This window comes from Phoxinus phoxinus, assembly GCF_949152265.1.
Source record: "Phoxinus phoxinus genome assembly, chromosome: 7".
In the NCBI taxonomy this organism is placed as follows: Eukaryota; Metazoa; Chordata; class Actinopteri; order Cypriniformes; family Leuciscidae; genus Phoxinus; species Phoxinus phoxinus.
This window is the reverse complement of record NC_136882.1, coordinates 28,998,515-29,014,676: the sequence shown is the minus strand read 5'-3', so window position 1 is coordinate 29,014,676 and position 16,162 is coordinate 28,998,515. Positions and strand designations below refer to the sequence as shown.

The following is a 16,162-nucleotide window of genomic DNA, read 5'->3' as shown; positions in this document are numbered from 1 at the left end:
TAAGATGACTTGTTTAGGGCCTTTGGAAACAGCATTAAAAAAAGTAGGTTTTGTTTAGGGGTTCACTCTGGATTGCACAGGGACCCTTCTTTCATACTTCGTCACATGACTAAAATTATATTTTCCACTAATAGAGAGAAAAACTAACTAGATTATTAAAAGAATATCAAACCAATAAAACCTTGTCAGAGGAGAGCATATTCAAGAAAAATAATTACTACAAAAAATTCCCTGACTTTTCCAGCTTTAACATTCCCTGATATTGTCACCATTTTGATGTGCTGTGGTGTGGCAAGTGAATGCTAAAAGTACAAATATTTAACAAAAAAGTACAAACACTCAAATACTATGAGGTCATATAAGCAGCAATGAACTAGAAAATTATATGCCATGTCAAATTCCTGAATGCAAATCTAGTCACACCAGGCACATATATAAAATAAAGTTTATTGAAATTAGTAGTATTACATTAGTGTCGCAAATAAACACAATGAGTTTGAATTCTTAAAACATTCTTTATATTTAAATTTGAAACTTATATTAGATTACAGAAAAGTTACTTTGAGGAGTCAGTACAAGGATTCCGTTTTTTTAAGGAAATTTTCAAAGGGAAGTCCAGAGAAACCTAAAGACCATATCTTTTTAATACACAACAATAATCGTACACGCTTCAAGGTATTACTGAGAAACGAATCTTGATATCATGTGGTTAAGAAACAAAGCATTATAATATTCCTATAACTGCTTTAAGGTACTGAAGTTTCTCCGGTGTCTCTAGGAAAGGTTGGCCTATGAAGTTCGGAAACCAAAAGAAAAACAAACAAAACACAAAGAGACTGACTTCTCAGAGTCCTCCAAAAAAGTAGCGCTCTGCAGAACGCCAAGGAGCCGAACACACACGGGAGGAGATTCTACAAAAAAAGCCTGCAAGAAATGATCAGGTCAGCATACGAAAAAGAGTTCACATCCAAAGACCTGCCCTCCATAGGGCAAAAAAATAGCAGCCGGCTTTGTAGGTTCTTCGATTCATTAGTCTCCGAATCATCAGAATGCGAATCAAGCCAGCACATTCAAAAACAAAACAAAAAGATCATTCAAAAACAGAAGAGAACTACTTCACACAGAGATCCACACAACATTTTTCAACAGCACGCAAGGCTGTACGCAAGAGGGGTTTTCTTCAGGAGGGAAGGTTTCAGAGGGTCACGCAGAACAGAGCGGATAACATCCAGTAGGAGCGCTGCAACAGGGAATAAAGTGACACCTCTAAACTTCAGCAAAGTCCTTCAGCTGAAAACTATCATTCCCAGCAGGCAAAACACACAGCCTAGGATGATGTGCTTGTCCTGAGCTCAGAAAGACGAGGATGAAAACAACTCATCCCGTTAAAGCCCGTGTTCTTCAATGCCCTTCTCAGACAGAGAGTGAAGGAAACGGTGAGTTGCAGAAGAGTAAAAAGAACGATGTGGTTGATCAATCCTCGGATATGGCAGCTGGAAGAACTTGTGCATGATGGACAGGTTGAATGAGGGCTGGGCTTAGTCCTCGTCATCGTTTTCGTCAAATTCGTCATCGTCCTCGTCATCCTCGCCCATGTAAGAGACGGGGGTCTCGACCCGAGAGCCGCTGTAGTGGGAGTCGTTGGAACTCGAGGCCATCGTGCCGTCTGCCCCACCGTCACTGTCAGAGAAATGGATGAAAGGGAAACATGATGAAAAACAAGACGCAAAGACTAACTCTTTTAAAAAGGGATCTCCCTTGTGTCAACAAACTCATATGACTGACTTACTTACACAATAGGGCTGGGGCGATATGATTTTGGTTAAATGGCGATATAGGGTACATTCTACGTTTTTTAGTTGGATAAAGAAAATCTGTATTTATTTTAAAAATTGCCCAATGATATCCTACAAACAATTTTGATATTGAAGGATATGGAAACAAATATAGTGAATGTAATGTAGCCTATGCAATATATTATGTGCAAAAAGGTGGTTAAAATCACATTACATTCTAAAAACAAAAATAATGCTTTTCTTTTTAAGTTGACTAAAGGCTAAACTAAAAATGAAAAGAAAAACAAAACAAAAGGACAAACTAATTATACTAGCCTGCATTTGATTGCCCCATTATAATGGTCACTTTCATAAAAATATACTTGTAGGTTTAAAATTCCACATATGGCATATTCATTGTCTCCAATAACAACCACTTTAGCAATATGTATATTTTAGTCAGAATTATTGCTCTACTATTCTATTGTTCTCTGTCTGTTTGGCGCGCATGCGGAGGCGCTTATTCACGGAAGCTTGAATTTTAGCGGAGATTCACTTGGTGCACAACAGAAACTCACCTCCCAACATGAAAGCGGCCTCCGTTAGCAGACGAAGCCCCTGTCATGTAGACATTACTGATAGGCCCCTGTGCCATTTCTGCATACAAAAAAGTAACCATTAAATTAAACATTTTATCTTTTGATCACATATATATATATACTTCGATGTGGTGGCCAACTGGCACTAACCTGTGACGTAGGGCTCCAGTGCTTTGGGTACCAAGCTCCTGGCAGTCTTCAGGTCCTCAGCGGAGCACTTACCCACCTCGAGACCACAAGCCATGCCCATGCGCTTCAAAACCTCAATGTCATCGTGAATCTCGAACATGCTATCAAAGTTGAAGAGGTACTCAAACCTGACCACAAATGGAAGTAATGAGAAAAGGTGTGTGAAGTGAGGATCTTTGATTTGCCAGACATGCCACCAACAGCCTACAAGTTTGGCTTTTGAGATCATACTTGTCATTGGAGATGCTGCAGTCAATGACCGTTTTCTTGCTGGTGTTGACGATGATAAATGGCAGGTGAATGACCGAGTTGGCAGGTGGGGGTCTTTTCGTCTGTTGTTCTCTCTGGCGGTTCCGCTGTACAAGGTTCTTGAAGGCAATTTGCTGCAATTGAAACAATATGTTAATTTTCAAATGTTCAGCGTCAACATTAAATAATTCTTATAAAACAAAAGAGCAACTTCTGACCTGTAAAATAAGTTCTTGAAGTTGCGACTGTTTTTGTTTGATTCTCTCCAAACGTCTTTGCCTCTCCACCTTCAAAAAAAACACAATCAGTTTAAACTCCACTTCAAATGTTGACTACTGTATCAAAAAAGACAAGAATGGGTAGTTCAAAATTCCTGTATAACTGATGAAAGGTTTTGATCCACTTCAAATGTTGACTACTGTAGTTGCCCTACTAATTGTCTAATAGGAAATCTCAAAAATGTTAGTGAAATAAAAGGACCAGTGCACCAACCTCCAGGTTCTGGCACTCCTGAGCAGAGTTTGTGGGCAGGCCAATCCATTTGATCTCTTTTTTCTCTTTGGAGATGATGTTCATGGCCATCAGCACATTGAGCGCATCGTACACACGCCGTCGAATGTTCTTCTGGTCATACACATGCTGAGAAGAAACAAACACAGAAAGTGAAGCACTGATATATGGGATGTATGTGAAAAAGCAACTCTTTGATCAGTTTAAAAAGCTGCACTTCATCTGCACTCAACAAACAGAGCTGTGGATCAATGTCTGGCCACAGGAAGAGGCTTACCGCATCATTAGGGGAGATATGATTATCACCAGAGCTGAACTCAGCCACAAGCTCATCAGCAACCTCATTGTAGGTTGTGACACCCTTCCGCTGGACCTTCTCACAAACCTTCATGGAGAAATGTCTGAGGCCTTTCCCATTCTTCTCCCCCTTCTTACCCCTCTTCCTGAAGAAAAGCCAGACAAAAACCAAATTAATGCATGATATTTAACATCATGATTTTAAAAAAAAAGGGCTTGCTGCTGCTTTGTAGGAATTTCCATTATTAAAAAAAAGTTATGTCGTGGTACCATGGTACTTCTAGGAAGAAAACAAAATTGGTGTCCACCAAAGCAAATATTTTTCTCTATGATTTTAAACATAAGGCGAACTTAAACAATTTTTTGACTAAGTTAATTCTATCACCTTGTTGTATTTTGTCTTGCATAGTGTTTTGAGTGTAAGAAAAGCACCTTACATAATTGCAATTAATTATAATACATTTTATTTGTAATCAACTTTGTACATTTGGATTGTCGTTTTTTTTTTCATAGACCAAAATAAAACGACCCGCTGAATTTAAGCATATTACTAAGCGGAGGAAAAGAAACTAACAAACTAACTAACATAAAACCATTTAAACCCTTTCTAAGACATATCCGAAGCAATCAAGAGGCGTGTCTCCACTGTCGGGCCTAAAGCGAGTGTGCTAGTGCGTGCCAGGACCAGTCACGTTTCATTGTCACTTCTGCGGCTACTGGCACGACAGTGGAAACGTTGTTAGCCCTGGCTCGCACTGACCCCACAGAGGAAAAGCGGCTAACCACAACCTGGTACCACAAAATCTATTCCGGAAAGAGAAATGCAATTACGTTATAAAGTAGTCTGCTGACTTACCCCGAGGACCACGGAGAGGCTTCCGATGGTTGACTCTGGGTGATAAACTGAGAGCTGGGTGTGTGTGGGCTGTTCATTAGGATCACATTGGAGCCACTGGGCCTCTGAGGTGTGCTGATGAGCTGCGATCAAGAGAAGATCAGGTTACAAGATAATACGGCAAACATAATAAAAAAAGTAAATGATGCTGTATACTGTAGTATAATATTAAACAGATCTTTACAATCATGAAATCTAAACTAAAAGAGTTATTAACACTGATGTTAAGGAAGGTAAACATTTATTCAGCTAGGACAAATGCAAGCTAATGCTAGGGGTGTGCGATATTACGATTTTTGATCGTGGACGATTAAAATGTCTCCACGATCTGCTTTTGAAGAAATATCGTAGGATCGTCCATTTTATCAGTTTGCATTTCTGGCGCCTCCGTCTCAACATACTGTACAGCGCGACGTATATCCACATGAAATGCAGAGGAACTGGACACTGTACTTCATAAAAATGAATTATTTGCATGTGCTTTAAAGCCTTGCCGGTTAAACATGTCATTCGCTGCTGATGCGCTGTTCTAACGGGCGCTTTTCTGAGCGCAATAGACCCGACGCGCGCACATGCACTAAAAGCCTGTCTAACAGCACCCGTTACTGAACTAAGTTATCTTATTGCGCTAATACTGTCAAATACACACAAGGTTTACATAAACAAAGTTGGTTATGTCTAAAGTGAAAGAACAATAGAAAAAAATGTAGAAAAAATCTGCCTTGTCAAAAGCGTGTAGACTTGTTGCGCGCAGATCTTAAAGTGACAGTAGCCCTAATAGTAAACATGCTGCCGCTTGTCCTTAAAGGGACAGTTACCCAAAAATAAAAATTCTGTCATTATTTACTCACTCTCTAATGTTGTTCCAAATCTGTATTAATTTATTTCTTGTGCTGAACACAAAAGAAGATATTTTGAGGAGTGTGGCTAACGGTTGCTGGTCCCCATTGATTACCATAGTAGGAAAAAACTATTATGGAAGTCACTGGGGTACATCAACTGTTTGTTTACCCACATTCCTCCAAATAACTTTTATTTTCAACAGAAGAGGGAGACTTATTCGGGTTTAAAGCGGCTTGAGAGAATTTAAATTTTTGGGAGAACTATCCCTGTTAATAAAACAAAATACAAAGAGCATCTCACTCACTCTTGACTAAGAACTTTAATAGTAGCTTTAATAAGAATCAATGTAAAATTTAATATAGTGGATTATATAGTTTAAAAGTCGATGTTGTGTTTTATTTTCATATTTGTTCATTTAATTACTTTCTTCAATGCTGTTAAATACACCTACTATAGCTGAAAAAATAAAGCACTGTTTTTTTTATTTGTATATTAAGTTGTGTATGTGTATCTTTGTTCTTAATTTTTAATAACAAAGACAATGACAAATATTTTTTATCTTCGCCACTTTGGCCTAAATGTCTGCCATTCTTTTTTATTTTATATGTTGTTACCTAAGGCTTTGTTTTTAAAATAGGAACATTAGTTTGGCTGTGATGCTCAGTCACTTGCAAAATAGTAAAACCAACATGAAAAGGAATCGTGATAAAATCGTGAATCGTGATTTTCCTGAAAAAAATCGTGATATGATATTTTTGCCATATCGCCCACCCCTAGCTAATGCATTTCTTTTTTATGCTGGTTACACAAATGACACTGTTCCTATTCTCACTGACATATGGCAAGGAATTAATAGCATAGCAGCTGTGAATATGTAGGTGGCTAAACAGCAAGTGTCAGTTAAAGGAGCCAACAATTCCCTTTTTCTAAATGACTTAAATCCATGTTTTAGTTGTTATGGGAAGCCTGTGTTAGTCTCCGACATGGAAGACATCTGACAAACCCTGATTCTGTCCCGTAATTGAAAGCTGCATCTAGGGCTGTGAACGATTAATCGCGATTAATCAAATCCAAAATAAAAGTTTGTGTTTACATAATATATGTGTGTGTATTGTGTATAATTATTTAGTATATATAAATACACACACATGCAAGTATGTTTAAGAACAATTTATTATTTATATATAAAATAGTTCTATTTATATATAATATAAATCATATAACAATATATGCAGTATATAAATGCAAATATTTCTCAAATATATACATGCATGTGTGTGTATTTATATATACAAAATAATGATACACAATACACACACATATATTATGTAAACACACTTTTATTTTGGATTCGATTAATCGCGATTAATCGTTTACAGCCCTAGCTGCATCCCTTCCTTGTAGGGCTGAACGATTAATTGCATTTGCGATAATATCGCGATATGATGAAACGCGATTTTGAAATCGCAAAAGCTGCGATTACTCTCTGGTCACGTGACACGCGATAGTAAAGCAATCTGCACCGCAGATGAAGCATCAACTTGGCACGCTACGCTACGCATAGGCCTGGCATAGGCTACAGGAAAGAATGTAGTTTGTTTAATTTATGTGATTGTGTTATAGATTCTCTTCAACGATTCTGTATGGATTCAGATAATTTCAGAATCGAGTCTGAGCTTAGTTTTAACACAGATGCGTGATGACGCTGCGTGTGCTTTAAAAACAACCGTATTCTGCTTGCTTCTAATTCCTCTGTCACACACACACACACACACATTCTTTCATACAGTTCGGAAAAGTTGAAGCGAATTGGACATTCGCGGGCTTCATTGCACTGACTAGAAGATCATATGGCACTAGATGTAGATGCGCTGTGAAATACGCGCGCTTTGCTTGATGTTACTCTAGTAGTGCGCGGTCCCGCCCGCCGGTATTTTCCTTACAAATGCTCTATAAAGGCATCATATGTCTTTTGGAATGCAGTTGGCTTATATATTAAAAATAAAAATATGAAAACCATCGACAGAAGCTGCTTTCAATTTCAAATACTCACGCCCGCTTTGTGAAGAGCGCTCTCACATGCGGATGTGAACGACTCTGTCTACGTGGTTAAATATACTTGCATCTCAAAATGCGTTAAGACGCAAAATTAATGTAAACAGTCAGTTATGTCTTAAGTTATTAAACAGACAGGACAAACCACATCTTATATTTCAAAAGAGATCTGTGCATTAGTGTGAAGCAGCTTATCGTATCTAAACTGAGAAAGAAAAATAACTTAATCACAGCTCTTGAAAACATTCAGACTCTTAAATACTGAAAGCACTCTTTATTGCTTGCAATGTTTTTTCCCCTCTTTGTTATTGATAACTTTTATGTTTTGAAGCTATTCGTTTATATAGCCTATTTAAAATAACATGTAACTGTATTAATTTCGTTTTTTAATGTGTAATTATTTTTTAAAGTAGCCTACATATCATTACATATGTAATTAAATAAATATTTAAAGTTTTATTAATAAGATTTATTAATAAATAAAAAAGTTGATCGGCTCATGAGGTGCCTAAAGATTCCCATCCATATTTTACAATGATTTATTGCTTGTGTTTGTTGAATAATATAAAAGATAAAGAGCTTAGAAAATAATCGCGTATTAAATCGCAATCGCAATATTGGTAAAAATAATCGCAATTAGATTATTTTCCAAAATCGTTCAGCCCTACTTCCTTGTATATATTAAAGCAGCAGAAAACACAAAGCTTCACGCTCAGACAGTATACATAATCCACAACTGTTCCTATCCCTGAGGAGGAGATACTCACTCCTTCAATGATAACTGTGAATTGCTCCATCTGGATTATTAAAACTGTACACTAATCAGAACCATCCTTGGAAATCTATTTCAGATTGAACTGTCAGATCAGAGTTAAAGTAATTCTCTTTCTTCATTCAGGAGATGGCAAGTGTTCAGCATCCTGCACAATGCAAGCAGCGCCTGAGACTCGCTAGCTATGTGTAAAACCCTAAAAGGGCTAAAGCAACATTTCCAGTTTTCCATTAGCTCTTCCCATTCTGACACCTAGCTACTCTCAGTTGTTGTAAACGAAAGTCACTTGCAGGGCTCAAAAATAAAAATGGCCTGATGGCCCGGGCCCAAAGTGAGAGTTTTGTGCCAGCTGCCGAAAGTGCAACTTGCCCAATTTTGCTAATGCTCTAACATTTGTTGATCATTAATATATATATTTATCATGCCTTGCTTTGTTGAAACTGCAAGAATGACTTATGATGGTTAAATTAAAATGGATGGAATATTAAATCAGTAATGTTCTGCTCAATAGCCATGAATGATGGTTAAAGCGGTCAAACAGCAACATTATAGTTGTAAAAGGGCTATTCTGCTAATAAAATGTTGTAGTGAAAAACAAATACAGCTAAATACTAGCACATAATTTTAAGAACCTTAAATATACACTACCATTCAAAAGTTTGGGGTCAGGTTGTTGTTGTTTTTTGAAAGAAATTAACAGTGTTATTCTGCAAGGATACATTAAATTGATCAAGCGTGTCACTAAAGACATTTATAATGAGCTGTTCATTTGAACTAAAAAAACTTGCGCGCGCCCACACACATTGGAAAATTATAACTGTTTCCAGAAAAATATTGAAGGGTTAGTTCACCAAAAAAAAAAAAAATCTGTCATTACTTACTCCCCATCATGCCATTCCAAACTGCATAAAATATTGAAGATATTTTAATAAAATCTAAGAGATGTCTGTCCCTCCATTGAGAGTCCACGATACTACTACTTTGACGGTACAAAAAAAGAAAAAGAAAAAAAAAAGCAAACATGCTTGAGCTTCTGTTTACCATAACTGATGTGTGCATTGATGAATGTTTATATATGTAAATAAAAGCTTAAATTAAACCTGTTCATCATGTAAAGTAATCAGGTCTCTTCGGAAAATTTGCCCCACTCAATTCATATAGATTAGTCTTACAATATCTTTATGAACTTTTTGAAGCGTCAAGGTGTTATTTGGAACAAAAAGATCTCAGATTTCATCAAAAAGATCTTAATTTGTGTTCCGATGATTATTGAAAGCCATCTTCACGGGTTCGGAACGACATGAGGGTTGAGTAAACAATGATAATTTTCATTTTGGGGTGAACTATCCCTTTAAGAAGCACAGATGTTTTCAACACTGTCTGATATTATAATAAATAAATAAATCAAATATTTCTTGAGCAACAAATCAGCATTTTAGAATGATTTCTGAAGGATCATGTGACACTGAAGGCAGTAATGACTGCTGAAAATTCAGCATTGCCATGACAGGAATAAATTACATTTAAAATAGATTAGATTAGAAAACAGTTATTTAAAATTGTAATAAAATTTCACAATATTGCCGTATTTAAATGTATTTTTGATCAAATAAATGCAGCTTTTATAGCATGAGACTTCTTTAAGAAAATCTTAATGCAGGGTGTATACAGTAATAAACAAGTTAAATTTAAGACTTTTTTTGCCTTAACGTGAGTTTGGTGTTTTGCTTTGCACATGCGATTCCACCGCTCTGATCCCCATTGTCCCAAGTTGAAAATTCTTCCGACCAGTGTTGTTTTTGGCAGCCCTTTTAGTTTTAGTCTTAGTCTTTTTGACGAAAATGCTTTTTAGTTTTAGTCACATTTTAGTCACTTATAAACTTGATAGTTTTAGTCAAGTTTTAGTCGACGAAAACACAAAAAGGTTTTAGTCAATTTTAGTTTTAAAAAAAAAGAAAGAAAAAAAGTAGGCTAGTCTTTAATAAATTAATTTAGGTTAAAAAGTATTGGAAATGGGCTTAGGTTTGATAGGTTTCAGCAAGTTGCAATTCATAAAATAACAGCTAACCTTAAAACCTTTGCATAATAAACTAGACTTTCTGAATAATTCGATTGGTTGGGTCCTTACATGCGCTTCGCGAGGCACACACGCACACTAGCACACACACGCAAGGTCTCTCGCTCCCTTTCTCTGCTGTGCGCGCGCTACACATGCGCGCTCTTGCTCGCTCTATCTAGATTTCGAGAGATTCAGATTTGCGGGCAATTCTGAAATTATCGTACATTATGGGATTTTTTTCATTATTGATCGTACATCGTTCAACAACGATTAGAATGAGGCATTGCTGATACTTTTTTTTTAGCTCAAAACAGACCGATTTCACGCAAAATAGGCAGAAATGACATGCATTGTGAACGTCAGACTTATAATCATTTTCGTTCCATCTCGTCTCGTCAACGAAAACTCGAAAACGTCTCGTCATGTTTTAGTCACCTTAGAGCCATTTTTAGCTAGTCATCGTAACGTTTTCGTCATAAAAAAAGGTGCGTCAACGAAATAATTGCGTTATCGTCATCGTTGACGAAAACAACATTGCTTCCGACACACAACGCAGTATGCTTCGTAAGCATTTCCAGGTACTGACCTTAACCAAGAATACTCGTTCTTTTCAAGCCAATTTTTATTGAACTTGCATTTCCCCATGTTGCTAGCAATATTAGCTACCTACTGTATCAACCGTTGCTGTAGAGGCTACACTCGCTAACGTAATCAAAAGCTGAGCAGTACGCTCTGTTACTATGGTTACGTTCTGAACTAACCATAAACAATGCAGCGCATAGACTACCGGGAAGAAATATATTTGGCTGAACAGATTGACTGCATTTTCGCGGTGACATGAGAAAAAATATTTAAGACCCATCAAATCTGAAAATAAGACAAAATAATACTTTTTAAGGCCTTATTTTCAGGAAATGTAATATAAGACTTTTTAAGACTTTTTAAGGACCCGCGGCCACCCTGTAATGATACCAAACTTTTGAACAATAGTGTATAGCGCTCTTTTTTGGGGTGGGACCTGTGCAAAATATTGAAAGGGCAAACAGAAATGCATTACATGAAATATATTAAATCAACTATTTTTGAGCCCTGCACTAGGCATTACTACAGTAACTGAAAAACTAGACATTGTCCTCAATGTCTGAACAAACATCCGATTAGAGCATTGGCTAAATAACATTGAGGACAGACAGGAGAACCCTGAAAAACAAACTGGAATTGCATGTGATGTGAATAAGGCTAATGGCTGCATTTACATTACATGGTTCAAGTGACCCAATTCCCATGTGGCACAGATCAGATATTACCCCACGAATATCATGTAAGTGGACAGATCTGATATTCCCATTAATGAATGTATATATCATTGAAAAAGCAATGGTGCCGAATGAACCAACCATGATCATGAATCTTTTCAGTACACAGGCAGCAATAAGGGCTCTTTTTTTTCCCTCCACCTTCAGAAACCAATGTTTTGTTGACCTTTAAAAATGGTGCCAAAAGCAACCACTTGTATTTTCATTTCGTCTGCATTTGCAAATCGCGCAATATTTACTTCCTATTCGGCCTAAGCTTTTCTGGGTCAGTACGTCTACCTTGGGATGTTTCACCATGGTGTAAGAAGATGCAAGATGGTCGTCCAAAAAAGAAAAAATGGATAGTCAACAAATCGGAATTGGGCATCAAGACCTGCAGTGTAAATGCCGCCTATGTGATCTAGCCTATCCGTTTTAGTGTTTATGTGACAAAACTCAGTTTAAATCTTACCATATGTGGTGCGATGTTTACGTTGGAAGGGCCCAGTGTTTTTGGCAAAAGCTGTTTTCCAACAGTCAATGACTGTGGATGCACCGTTACTAAAGACAGCACGCCTGCAAGGGTAGTATTCACAGAAGACATCTTAATGCAGTGCTATATAAGGTAAAGCAGGTGTCTGGGTGTTTGTAAAGAATATCAAATATATTCAAGAATATCAAGAATATTGAATATCAAAATTAAGCTGCTGATGCAGTGCACTATTATCTTGAGAAACTTCTAATGTTCCTCTTACCTTTGCCAGGGCTCAAGTTCTGATCAATGAAAACCTTCAGCTCCCCATTGGCCTCAATCAGACCAGCCTGTGGAGAAGATGACCATTCAAACTCATTGACTCACACTATTTTCAGTCGATAACATCTAATAGAGCTAGAGAATACTTACATCTTTGGCCATGATCCCTGGGGCTGAGGAAATAGATGCTTGGTCTAGCTTAAAAACCTGAGCCAAATTTCCACAATAAAACGGCTCTGCAACAAAATTGAAAACTGGTTAGGCAAAAGAGCCAAGGACAATTGAAGACTGTAACCAAGGTCACAACACAAATGTTAGAGACATTGACTAATGAGGAAAGTTTTCATTCACAACATCCACCAGAAAGATGCAAAGATCAATGGGATTTCAAACAAGTACATCTCACAGGTTTAGGTGGTTCCTTGATCTATGAACAGAAGTGGCTGGTCTTTACAGTAGGCCTCATGTTGGTCTTCATGCCTAAACCCCCTGCAAACGAGCTTTCAACCAAAATGCTACATTTTCACAATAAATAACTAAAAGAAAATGTGACACTGGCACTCTGCATGTTTGAAAACCACCATTGGGTCATCAGGATGTTTTATTGGATGATTGTCATCAGTAAAATATTACTAAACAACATACAAAGCTTGATGCTTTGGATTGAAATGAGGCATTTATATTGCGCTTTACTATGGTACTACTATGTACACCCAAAGCGCTTCACAATCATATCAGGGGGTCCTCACCTCTTACTATTTTTGTTTGAAACATCAAACTGCCCATTGTGTCTAAACCTCAAGTTAATCAATATTAATTATTTGTTTATTGAATTTTTGAATAAAAAGCAACATCAGACTTGCAATCATGCTGCAGTACTGAATATCATCTGCTATTCTGATCGTATGCTGATATTCCACACAACTGCACTCTTGCTAGTGTGAATGAGAAATAGACTGACACCCTGTCACAGGTAAAGTGACTAAAATAAGACTTGAGCCCACTTTCAAGCCCAGGCACAGTGTAAATGTTAAGCCAGTTGGATTCTTTGACACACAATTCACTTATAAGGTTTTAAGTTTGCTTATTTAAAATGCGGTCTAGGTAGGAAGCTCACTAGGTTTTGAGACACAACCATAAGTGATGAAAACGAGGCCCGCCGATTTGCTTCCAAAGCACTCATGCAGCTTATATTACCAGACAAAGACCTCGACGAATCTTTCCATCGCTTTAACATCAAACCTTCAGCACGTGCACACAAAAAACGCATGCAATATTTTTTAAAACCATCCATATGCAACAGTTCCTGTCGTTTTGAGTAACTTTTTAGCAAAAGCAATGGGCCCTAAAATATAGGCTAGAAAATATTCATGGTCAATGTCCTAAGTTATAAAAAGCATGTAAACACAAAGCAGAACGATTAACCGTTTTATTCGTTTATATTTTCAGCTCTAAATATAATGCACATTCGGAGCAGTATGCGCTATAATAAAGCGTGTTAGCCCAGTTAGCTAGCTGCCTTTCAAACACGTTTTGGAATGAAACCCAGTTCTAAATGTGATCAAAACGTACCCCACCTGTTTAAATGCGATCAGGTCGGATATTGTGCATTTGCTCGTACCGTTTTGCGAACGGATCGTACTTAAATGGCCATCTGGAAATGAAGTGTGTAAACTTTCCTCTGAACTTACAGTCCTGAAAGCCCTTTGCCTTCTTAGGTGCTGTTTTTGTTGGCATAGCCAGTTAGCAAGAGGACAGAGGAAGAGGAGGTCTGAACCCCATCCCTCAAACAGGAAACAAAGATAAATCAAATAATGCGAAAAATAACATCTCATGAGCAATGAATGATCATGCTTTTGTAACGAGCTTGCATTTGAGAGATGTTTGATTGTAAGATCATGGCACATTCATAAAACCCAAAATGGATGCGGATGTTAGATGCATGCACATAAAAGACGCATGGCAACTGTGAAATCATCATGCATGCTTTCAAAAAGGAATTAAAATGATCTAAATGTTTTATAAAGTGTTTCTGCAGTTTATCTTAAGCACAGTATATTAAAAAAGATATCTTTAAATGTGGCAACACAGTCATAACACTATACTGCTGGAGGGTGACAGAATTCATTGGTTCACCACAGAGTGAGTTTAGATTACTGGAAATCCTTCAAAAATGGAAAATAATCTATCAAAATGGGGCACAATTGTTTACCAAGTCATCAGAAGTCATTTAACAAGCAGGGTGGTTTTGGTTTAATGCCTGGCAGCCATTTTACATGGAAGCTAAAGCAAAGCCAACATGCAGTGATGCTTTAATAGCTTGCTAGCTGAAGTGACAGGTCCTTATGATGACCTAAACTACTTATAATCTAACGTTACTTCTCTTGCACCCCTCACGGTTATGCACAGTTAGCAATAGCCTAACCGTTCCATTTCGCAAAAGTATTTCAAAAACGCTTTAGAGCGAACATAGGATAAAGAGGTTAAGCTAGCGACCAGGCAAGCTAGTAAGCTAACTTCAACTCAAATCGAGGTCATCTACGATTCTTTAATATAATCAACCTAGAATCTTCATACTATTGTTTACTACACGCCCAGTGTTGTATACGAATGCTTTTTTGTGCAATGGCCAAACATCACTGAAGATCAGTGCGCATTTTCTATTGCATGGTACTGACAGAAGCACTTGACATGGGTTAGCTTGTTGGCTAACACAAGCCATTTGAGACAGACCGTTTCGATCTTTCACATAGGTGATAATTAATCCGGACCGACGGTTAACAGACTAACGATCATGGATTCCATTATGTATAATAACATACAGATCAACGCTGAGGTTACAGACCGGTCTGGCTGGCAGACGCAGTAATTGCATGCCAAATTATCTTATAATTTTCAAACACAGATAAATGACAGCTCCTTTATGCAATGATGAATTAAAGATACAGAAAATATCGGCCAAAGCTGTATACGTGGACTCAAAGCCCCCCCTGGTTTCACTTACGGTCGGTTGCATCCGCCTTCAACTGTCTAGCACTGAATGAATAGGAGCGCACACAGTAGAAATTGCTCCCTCTCTGGGTCTGTAAAACTGAGCTTGGCGGTGTCTACGCCACGGGAAATGTGATTGGACAGTAATGCGCGTGACGTTGGAGAAGCGTGGTACGGAAGGCACGCCCACATGGAATTCTGATTGGGCAAAGCTCTACAGTACCCGAGTTAGAATTTTCTTATTGGTTCATTACACTGGACCCCACCCACTACGTCTGAAGGCGGAGCGTGCGCAGGAATACATGTAAATATTGAAAAGAAATTCACGAATAAAAAGGTTAATGCCTATAAAGTATCTTATACATTTTGCTCTAAAGAGTCTAAGACTATTATAATAGCTGTTTATAATAGCTGTTATCAGTATTTCCAAGTTTAATGACCACTTTCATGTTACTTTCTAACGATACATTTGCATTAATACCCATTACATAAATGCTATCCTATTATTTTTTTTATCATTATTTGGTAGAGGTGTAAAATGTACCGAGTCCTCAAATTGTAGGCCTCAAGTAAAGATAATTTATCAAAAGTTTTATTAAATTCAAACGAATAAGTAAGCCTACCCAGCCAAACAATTTTTTTAAAGAGTAGGCTAATTTAAAAGTAAAACGGATCCACATTTATTTGTATTTAAGAATTTAAAAGTAAAAGTAAACAATTTACTTTCTAAATTGACTTTTAACAAGAGACGGAGATGTTCTCATTTGAGTATTTTTGATATAAGTCCTCAATGAACCTAATACAAATATTCCATTGGCTGTTTAATTAAAAGGAAAGTTAAACTTATGTGAGCATGATTGATTGGCTTGTTAGTCACAT

General features: G+C 37.3%; 1 protein-coding gene across 4 annotated transcripts; it reads right to left on the bottom strand.

The window, feature by feature from the left end:
- Positions 1-431: 431 nt before the first annotated feature.
- Positions 432-15,436, bottom strand: tfdp1a (transcription factor Dp-1, a). Of its 4 annotated transcripts, none has more exons than XM_079618148.1 (12): positions 15,297-15,436; positions 12,443-12,528; positions 12,294-12,360; positions 12,011-12,114; positions 4,476-4,597; positions 3,600-3,765; positions 3,305-3,451; positions 3,031-3,099; positions 2,795-2,946; positions 2,525-2,691; positions 2,354-2,432; positions 432-1,680 (listed from the first exon to the last, which is right to left on the bottom strand). In XM_079618148.1, the coding sequence occupies exons 2-12, from the start codon at positions 12,452-12,454 to the stop codon at positions 1,539-1,541; spliced, it is 1,227 nt and encodes a 408-aa protein (XP_079474274.1). In that variant the 5' UTR covers positions 12,455-12,528; positions 15,297-15,436; the 3' UTR covers positions 432-1,538. The 4 variants fall into 4 exon arrangements, with proteins under 4 accessions (XP_079474274.1, XP_079474277.1, XP_079474275.1 ...); XM_079618151.1 differs by lacking the exon at positions 15,297-15,436 and adding an exon at positions 13,984-14,174; XM_079618149.1 differs by lacking the exon at positions 15,297-15,436 and adding an exon at positions 13,870-14,040.
- Between the last annotated feature and the right edge of the window lie 726 nt (positions 15,437-16,162).